Source organism: Alosa pseudoharengus, unplaced genomic scaffold (genome assembly GCF_046254945.1).
Source record: "Alosa pseudoharengus isolate Yale_2024_CS ecotype anadromous, Long Island Sound unplaced genomic scaffold, YU_APseudo_1.1 YU_APseudo_1.1_scf_16, whole genome shotgun sequence".
In the NCBI taxonomy this organism is placed as follows: domain Eukaryota; kingdom Metazoa; phylum Chordata; class Actinopteri; order Clupeiformes; family Clupeidae; genus Alosa; species Alosa pseudoharengus.
The window spans coordinates 6,550,975-6,560,974 of NW_027468630.1; the positions used below are offsets into that span (position 1 = coordinate 6,550,975).

The window sequence follows — 10,000 nt, forward strand, 5'->3', positions numbered from 1 at the left end:
ACTGCCAGGACTGGAGCGGGAACACGATATGTGCCGGTAATTACACTGAATTGAGCAATTCCGAAGTGACTGATCTGAGCAATTAATAACAGGCTTGCTCCAAAAGCTCTGTTGTGGTTGTGCACTTAGGGGATTACATCATGACGGAACCTCACAGGAAGCAATGCCCACTGAAGGACAATCCCTTGATAAGTCTTCTGGCTTTGTTCTGGTAAGTGACAATAAAGATACGGAAGAGGGCCACTCACCGTAGAGTAGATGGAGGAAGTGCTGGACACCAGGGACAGAGAGGAGCCATGAACTACAAACAGAAACACACAGACAAGAACATTTGAGACTCTGTTGTACTGTGAGGGGGCACACACTCACACCTATTATTAACCCATCAACTCAAAACATGACTCATAAAAGCTATCTTTGCCATTTCTTTCATATGACAACCTCTTCCCCCAACAGTAGCAAGGAAACCTTCAGATCAACCTAACCTAACTTGTCCTAACCTGACTTGCTCATTCGCCTCAATGATAGAAATAACACACACACACACACACACACACACACACACACAACCACACTCCTTCTTCCATGGTCAAGGGGAGTGTCGGGGTGTGGACGACAAATTACAGCCTTATAAATCACAGCAGTCAACACAGGCGCCTTTAATCGCCCAATCAGCATCCTCCCACGGGGCACGCTCACTCGCTCACTTCCTGTGCTGAGAGCAGCGCAGCGCAGCGTAGAGCCGGGGCCGCCGCTGCTGAGGGGGGTTGTGGGTATGCGCTCACGGGGAGGCTGATGACAGACCTCACAGGGAGATCACCCAGGAGATGGGAGCGGGAGCGGGAAAGGGATGGAAAGAAAGAGAGTGATGGGAGGGGAAGGAGAGGAGGAATGAGGGAAGTAGAGAAAGAAAAGGATAAAGAAAGAAATGGGGAAAAAAAGACATACAGTATAACAAAGAGAAAGAGAGAGAGATACAGATATAGAGTGACAGACTGAATGGAAGAAGGTTACAATGCTTTGAGATTCCTTTGTCAGATGCGGTGCCAAATCTGAACAGTCCAATAAGAAATCTAGTCCTACACTGAGACAGCGCATGACAGAGATTTCTGTGATAAATACTCCTGAGGTGTGAACAGGAGGGGGGGGGGGGGGGGTGCTCAGGTGGAGGAGAATAGGATGACAGGGTCAAGTGTCGCGGTGTGTAACCGTGGTAATGACTATCTGGGAGGGACCACTGAGGCTGAGTGACAGCGTGTTATCATACCAAACAACGCTCCAGAAACTCAACTCCTCAGAAACACAAAACACACCAACCTATATAAACACTCTCACGCACACGCTTGCGGTCATGCATACACACACAAACACAAGCATGATATCACACACACTTAAACTGATACACACGCTCACGCTCTCACACACACACACACACACACATATCAGAACATAAAAATGTAAAAAAGGTAAGAACATGCACACGTCCACACACATGCATGAGCATACAAAGGACTCTCTCTCTCTCTCTCTCTCTCTCTCTCTCTCTCTCTCTCTCTCTCTCTCTCTCTCTCTCTCTCTCACACACACACACACGTCCCGAGGCTTTGCCTTTCTAGCTTGAAACGTATCCTGCTTCCTGATAATAAACCCCCGCTCTGCCTGTAAGAGCTTTATAATTAGTATTTGAGGAGTCCTCGGGGTGGGAACTGAGAACTGGGTATGTTTGGAGGAGTTAACAGACACGGAGAGAGAAAGTGAGACAAAGAAAGAAAGAGAAACAGTTCCCAGAAAAAAAGGGATAGAGAGAGAGAGAAGTATGATACATAGGAGGATACGTCTCCAACGAAAGGTCTATAATAACATACACACCTTGCCCTAGACTCAGATTTGTGTGTGTGTGTGTGTGTGTGAGGTCTATAATAACATACACACCTTGCCCTAGACTCAGCTTTGTGTGTGTGTGTGTGTGAGGATGGCACAAATTCCCACAGCTCTCTCAACAAGTGGCTCTCTGGTTACAGTGTCAGTGGGTTCAAAACCTCTGCCATCTTTAGGATTCACACCAGAGCCAACTCTTCACAGACTGAGCTGTTTTTTTGTCTCATGACATGGCTGAGATTTTCTTCTGGTTAACTTTTTTGAATCTTTATTTGACCAGCTGCCTTTGGTTTTCACAGCTGATTCTCAAAAGACATGATTGTAACACGATTGTAAGAACACAACTTAAAGTTGATGTTTTTTTTTTCACTCTTGGCCACACTTTTGGCACTTTGAAAAGATATGATCAGATGTCAGAGGTTTCTACGGCAACCCCTTCATTGTAAGGAAGTGTCGTTTCCCTGAATGAAGTTGTGAGATTATGTTACACAGTGGTGGCCTAGCCCATTCGCTGAGCTTTGCCCTGCACCTTGTGAAATCCTTTCCCTGAGACGTCTATCGAAGATAAGTGGCCGAGTTCCAGCACATAGTCAGACAGGGTCCTGACTGACATTAATGCAGCAGCACTAGTCTCTATTGACGCTGCACAATGGCTGCTTTTCTGTCCAGCTCACAGTTCCTGCAGTGGACGAGACGCAGCCACTGATTCTGTCGTCTGCGATCTCTGTGTACTTAAACTGATAGGATTTGCCCCATGAATAGATGAGCAAATGTTTGCCTGACGCGCGAAGGCGCTGAATAGACTTGGGACCGCACACAGGCTGAGCGGAAGGGGCAGCTGGGCCTGGACTTACTGGTGCTGGCATCCAAATAACAAGTGGCTGAATAACACCGGATCAAAGACTGGAAATGAGACCGCATTAGGACGGGCGGAGGGGAAAGGGGATTATTTAATCCCTGATGTGAGGAGGAACGGGATGTCCAGCCGTGTTGCTGTTGTAATCCTGCATCTATTACATTAAACAAACACGGCCATTACATGGGCTCCTGCTGCTGGACAGCCAGGACGCTCTTGGCCAACATTATCTGCAGTTGAGCTCACTCATTTATCCGGGTGCTAGTTCATTGGCTTCTGGACAACTGAGAGCGTGTTGGGGCATTTCTGATGAGAGACAGATGGCTAGGAGGAGGGGTAGATAGATGGAGGAATCTTTGCCATCATTGCATTTCTTTATGAAACTCATACTCTAGCTCATACTGTAGTAGCTCAATCCTAAATCCACTCTATTGCTCCTTCTCACTCACTTCATTCATTCATTCATCCATCTCTCCCTCCCTCACTCAATGACTCATAACCTCTCTCCCTTACTCATATATTTATTCACTTTCCTACTCATATACTCATTAAGTAATTCACTCAGTCCCCCACTTACAAATTCACTTGCTCGCTCACTCCCCCACTTACAAATTCACACTCACTCACTCACTCACTCACTCACTCACTCACTCACTCACTCACTCTCCCACCCTTACTCATCTCCTCATCCCTCACTGATCTCCTCATCCCTCACTGATCTCCTCATCCCTCACTGATCTCCTCATCCCTCTGATCTCCTCATCGCTCACCTTCCTCAAAGCCGTCCCTGAAGGACCCGGAGCGGCTCATGGTCCTCGTCTTCTCGTCCAGTGACATGCAGGAGTTGCGCAGGCGGGAGTCTCCTGGGTCCAGTGTGTTGTCCTGATTGGTCAGGCTGTTGTTGCGCAGGCTCGCCAGGTTGATTTGTGCAGCTGTGGTTGGACTCGCTGTAAACCAGATATGACATCAGAGCATGGGTTAGCGGTCAAAACCTGAACGTGTCAGCTCTTCGCTCTCCCTCTCTATTCTCTTTGCACCGGGACACTGCTGTTGTTTGTGCTGTTGCAGGATGTTGTTCCCTTTGTTGTTAGCATGCTAATGCTAACCCTTACTTCCCCTCAACCTCCATCTTCCTCTACCACTATTCTCCTTCGACTACACTTTGACTTGTCCTTAAACCTCTGCACTCTCATGGTGTGTGAGTTTAGTATTTAAACATGAAGAGTTTGGTTCCAAAATGCTATATCCTCCATTTGAATGAATTTTCATAAATCATTTTTTAAAAAATGCCTTTCCTAGTAACTTCAGTGGAACTGTAACTGGGTTATTGTTATTTGATTTATCTTTACTCAATCGAAACAACACGACTGCAATTTTATTGATATTACCTGAAATATCTAATTGAATAACATGACTTATTAATGTTTAAAAAAAATGGATATATAGCGTTTTTGAACCAAACTCTTCATATTATCGTACATAAATACACAATATACTGTATCATATATTTACAAATAAATGTATGTAAATGTAAAGGTATACAGTATGGTTGTGGCGACTGACCGAGCTGGGCGAAGTTGAAGCGCGTGCCCGAGGGCGAGGTGAGGCTGGACCCGGTGGAGAAGGGCGAGTTGCTGGCCGATTCCTGCAGGCCGCTGGTGGAGTGCGAGCGCAGCCAATCACGCGCCTCCTCGTGGCTACGCAGCTGTGAGGAGGGAGTGTACCTGGCATGGGGAGACGCAGAGAGAGACGCGTAAGAGACGCGCTCAGCACATCACATCACATCACACCACATCACAACAACGTGCTTGTGGCAGGGAGAAAAGTCACACACAAATATGCAAATGCTTGTGTTTTTTTTTTTTAAGAAGTTATTTAGTTTAGTCCTCCAGACGAATAACATCATTGCTGGGAAACACACCAAGCAAATTTCATACGCTTTGTCTGACAGGCAAAAACTAAAAATACCATAAACTTAAAAGTATCATCAGGTTAATAGACAACTAATAATAAAATTAATGAAAAAATGAAGGCCTGTTAGGTTTTTAAATATAGAAATAACACCCAGACTTTCAAACAAAAAAAGTGCTGCAACATCAACTGGAACACATAGGCATATCAGCACACATCAACCTAGGAAGAAAACAGGATTTAATGGCAACAAAAATGCACCAAACAGAACCCACACACAAGTGCAAACACAAAACGTGATTCTGTAGCGGTTGTGCGCGCACACACACACACACACACACACACACACACACGTGGCCGGTGGCATGCTCTCAAAGGGAAGCACAAAAAAGAAACGTGTGCAAAATGTGAAAGCATCGCCCAAGAAACAAGCCTGAGTGTGCACAAGCCTGGAAGCACAGTACAGGGGGTGGAGAGGAGGCGGAAAGACAGAGAGAGAAAGAGAGAGAGAGAGAGCAAAATGAATGAAAAAAGAAAGAAAGAAAGAAAGAAGGAAAGACAGAAAGACAGAGCAAGTGAAAGGAAGAAAGACAGCATTGAAAAAGCAACACAAATAAAGATTAACAAGAACAGAGAGAATGAAAGAAAGAAAGAAAGAAACAGAGACAAAGCACTGGAGGAGAGGAGGAGTGCTGTGACAAAGAGCGAGACTTCTGCACGTAGCGACGCTGGCGAGTGCACGGCGCACCTGTACTTGAGCCCCTTCTTGGGAAGAGTGTTTCTATCACTGTTTGCTTCACTGCGGGAGGGGAGGGGAGAGAGATACTTCAGGGAGAAGGACAGGAGATGTGCTACCACTCACTAACAACAACACTTCATTATGTCTTTTCATTTTTGTCTTCCAAAGACAGACAGACAGACAGACTGGTGAACTCAGACACACACACACACACACACACACACACACACACACACACACACACACAGCCAGACATTTTACAGTAGAAATTGTTTCCCTATAAAGTGTTTCTGAGAATATTTACTACACCAATAACACAATGATAGGAAAATGCTCAGACATTTAAGTGAATTATTCCATTTCTGTGGAGTGGAAACTGAAAAAATGTGTCCTCAGTAATGTATTCTGTTTGCCACTTCAATATACAGAGTGTCAGAACTCAGAAACTATATGGTTTGAAATCAGAGAAATCAGAAGGGAAACTTGAGAGAACTCACATAATACATAAGTATGCCCACTAGAGGGCACTGTTTGAACACTGATAGCAGAGCTGTATCTATCTACGGCTCTGACGGACAGTTAAAGACACCACCTTCTCATCTGTAGTCGGGGTTTATGTCACATAAACTGGAGGGTTATCCAAACAAACAAACAAACACACACACACACACACACACACACACACACACACACACACACACACACACACACACACAGGGCACACAAAGAAGCCACGGAGTTTAGTCACAACAAAGGCCACAAGCAGCAGCTCCAGGTCACACAAAACCCATTACCTCTCTTGTTTCCGTGGTAATGTGTTGCGGCTGAATTTGGGACTAGCGGAGGGAGAGGAGAGGGGACTGGGGGTAGGGAGGGAGCAGAGAGGATATGAAGAACGAGGGATAGAGTAGAGAAACACAGAGGGGAAGAGAGGAATGGAGAGATGTAAAGAGAAAGAGGAGAAAGGATAAGACAAGAGGAGATATTACAGAGATTATAGAGACCCAAATTTCAGATCACACCAAAGATTTACCGCGTCCATACATATATTAGATGTACTTTGATCTCAGAAACACCCTTATTCTGTCCTAAGATACAGGGTCCAAAAATATATTATATGTGTGCTGGTCTCTGAAATATCTTTATGCTTTCCTACAGAGCCTGCAAGTTCTGCAAGTCCAAGTACAAGTGTCCATCTACTGATTCTTTGGGGGGAACAAAAACACAGAGGCTGAGGCTGATAATCTTCCCATATTTCCACCATAACCCACAAATATCACACACACTGTATCAAACATGGCTATATTAAAGAAGCACTCAGATGGAATGCATGAATAGAGACAGATCGATCCAGCCCCACACACACATCTCAGCCCCACACACACATCGCCCTCACCTCTCAGACATGGCGGTTTTGGCGCTGCCGGTCCTGGCCAGCATGGCGTGTCCGGCGTCGTTGTCGCGGTGCGGCCCGCTGCCCAGCGACATGTCGATGGACTCGCTGCTGGTGTGCATGCTGGACACAGACGGGTAGCCCAGCGCCGAGGAGCTGCTCATGGTCGTGCCCCAGGTGCCCGTGCCCGTGGAGTAGACCGAGCCGGGGCTGGAGGCCGGCTCGCTGCCCAGAGTGCCCAGTGTACCAACCGCCCGGCCCCCGTACAGGGGACTGCTGCCGCCACTGCCCCCGCCGCCGCCGCCGCCACCGCAGGGCCCGGTCGACGGGGAGTCCAGGGGCCCCGAGCTCTGGGTGTGTCCCAGCGTGGCGTGCGGGTTGGAGATGACCACCGAGTTTTTCATGCTCTCGGCAGTGGTGACCGGAGCCTGCTTACCAGCCTTGCCACCAAAGAGCCTGGGAGAGAGGGAGAGAAAGACAGGGAGAGAGAGGGAGAGAGAGAGAGAGAGAGAGAGAAATACAGGGAGAGAGAGGGAGAGAAAGAGAGAGAGAGAGAGAAATACAAGGAGAGAGAGGGAGAGAGAGAGAGGGTGAGAAAGACAGGGAGAGAGAGGGAGAGAGAGAGAGAGAGAGAGAGAGAAGAGAGAGAGAAAAAAAAGACATACAGAGAAAGACAGAGGCAATAAACAGAAAGAGATAGACAGACAAAAAGAAAGAAAGAAAGAAAGAAAGACAGGAAAAAAGAAAAAAAAAGAAAGAAAAAAAGTTAGTTATTAGATTTAGAGTTCATTGCTATGAATTGTTGAGTGAAAACTGTTGAAATCCATTCTGCAACACAAGAAAGACCCGGAGCAGAACTGATGAGAGATTAGATCTACAGTCCTGACCATCTGACCTTTGCATGACCAAGGATCATGTTTTAACACTCAGAAAACAAGCAGGGGAACTCATAGGCCATCCTCACTGCCCTCTCCGCCCCCACTGACTACTCTATGGAAAGTTTTACTGCCCATTGGGATTCTCTCTGAAGTGTGCAACTTAAAAAAAAAAAGTCCCATCCAAGAAAAGAATTCCTCTCGGAAGAGCATTCCTCATCACTAACGGGACACAGGTGGGTGGTGAAACACGAGCCTGGCTGTCCACTCGTGACCTCATCAAAAAGCGCTGTGTAAACAGTCACTTGGACGGGGCCGGGCGCTGACCATGAGGGAAGGGCGACTGTGTAAAAGGGGGGAAAAAACTCTTGCCGTCTATCTTGTTATCTCCCTCCATCTATCCATCAGTTGCTCCATCCATCATCATCAGGGCCTCACAACACCGCAGAACCACGAGTTAATGTTGAAGTTTATAATATCATTCCTGTACCATGCATGTGTATTTCAGTGTGTGTGTGTGTGTGTGTGTGTGTGTGTGTGTGTATGTGTGTGTGTGTGTGTGTGTGTGCGCTCTGTGTTTACTGTCTAAATGTGTGGATCAATTGTATCACCTTTTATTTCCAATTTTTAACAGCCCAAAATATTAAATGATTAGATTGCACTAAAACACAAAAATGCTATATATTTTATCCCATGTAACCCATGCTATTATTTATGAACCTAGCGCCCATATTTAAGTATGGCATCGTGATCCCTGGTGTGTGTGTGTGTGTGTGTGTGTGTGTGTGTGTGTGTGTGTGTGTGTGTGTGTGTGTGCGTGTGTGTGTGCGTGTGTGTGTACCTGCGTAGCGTTGGTGAGGACACCTCTGCGTACTTGCTGCTCTGCTGCCGGGCGGTCTGAGGGATGGTGGCAGCTCCTCCGCTGGAGCCCTGGGGACTGGACCTCATAGGGTCCACCTCCGAGGCGCCCTTCTCCCGGTCCGTCTGGTTGGCCGGCAGGGTGCTGCTGCCGCCCTTGGGCACGTCGCAGGGCTTTGAGGTGGTGGCGACGGCTGTGGTGCCGCTGGTGGTGTGGCTGTGGGAGTGTGTGTGGGAGTGTGTGTGGGAGTGCGTGTGGGCGTTGGAGGGGCCAGTGAGGGCCGTCAGGCCCGAAGCCCGGGCGCTGAGGCCGGACTCGATGCTGCTGGTGGACGAGCGGTTGCCGTTGCGGGCGGCGGCTCCGGAGCGCGAGGGCCTCGGCAGGCTGCGGTACTGCAGGGTGGAGCGCATGCCGGACGACAGGTAGCCGTCCTCGTGGGCCGCCCCTCCTCCGTCGGCGGAGCCCTTCAGAGCCGACCCCCGCCCCCCCACCGCCAGCGCCGCGGACTTCGGGATCGATCTTCCCCAGGGTGGCCGAGCCGCTGGTGATGGTGGCGCCGCTGGCGGTCACCATGGCGATGCTGCTGGTGGTCACCAGGGCGCCACTGGACTTCTTGAACCCAAACGTGCTGGTGGGGATGCGTGCGGAGGAGGGGTTGGTGGAGGAGGAGGAGGATGCTGATGACGACGAAGGCTTCCTCAGGGCCTCATCCCCGCTGGTGCGGCCTGCATCGGAGGGCGAACGCTGGATGCTGGTGGAGTGTGTAGGCAGGCAGCCCTTCTCTGACACTTTAGCATCATCTGTCTTGCCTGTGGAGATTAAAGCATGCTGGGAATTCAGTTTCAGGGATCTGCCAATATCTTCTGACATATTAGAATTATTCACCACCAATAGATGCTTTCTATGCCCCTCTGAGAGTTAAATGGTCTCACCAGTCAGAAACCCTTGAAGCATTTTACATACTACATAAATACTACATCAGTCACAGGGCAGAACAGTATCATTTCTGTAAAAAGCTGTTTTGAAATACCAAGAAATGCCCAAACTACATTAATTATGATGAGACTACATAATGTAATTATGATTAAATGAATAAAATAATGATTAATTTAATTTTATGATGAGACTACATAATTATGATGAGACTACATAAATTATGATGAGATTTAGACTATACATACAGACATTACGCTCTAAGTAAAGCTTAAGACCAAACGTACAGGACTATATATATCAGCCCCAGACGGCTACAGACACCTGTCCCTTACCAGTGCTGTGAGTTTTGAGTGTGCCAGTGCTGCCCGCTGTTGTGCCAGTCTTGGGGCGGGGTGAAGTCACCCCGACCTGCGCCGTCATGCCACGGCGCCAGGACCCTGTCTGTGAGATGCCAGGGATCTTACGGCCTGAGCCGCCCTTGTCGGATTCGTCCGACACGTCCGAGGGGTTGCGCCGCCACTTGGAGCCGTGCTCCATCTTCGCGCCGCTGTCC

The 10,000-nt window shown here is 48.1% G+C and overlaps 1 protein-coding gene across 1 annotated transcript in view; it reads right to left on the bottom strand.

The window, feature by feature from the left end:
• Nucleotides 1-10,000, bottom strand: part of nav2a (neuron navigator 2a) — a 113,816-nt gene that overhangs the window by 20,422 nt on the left and 83,394 nt on the right. The window contains 9 exon segments of the mRNA XM_076286888.1: nt 249-301; nt 3,505-3,681; nt 4,298-4,458; nt 5,394-5,444; nt 6,179-6,244; nt 6,781-7,233; nt 8,494-9,026; nt 9,028-9,320; nt 9,780-10,000. The exon segment at nt 9,780-10,000 is cut by the window's right edge and continues 86 nt beyond it. Of these exon segments, the coding sequence (XP_076143003.1) occupies nt 249-301; nt 3,505-3,681; nt 4,298-4,458; nt 5,394-5,444; nt 6,179-6,244; nt 6,781-7,233; nt 8,494-9,026; nt 9,028-9,320; nt 9,780-10,000 (2,008 nt within the window).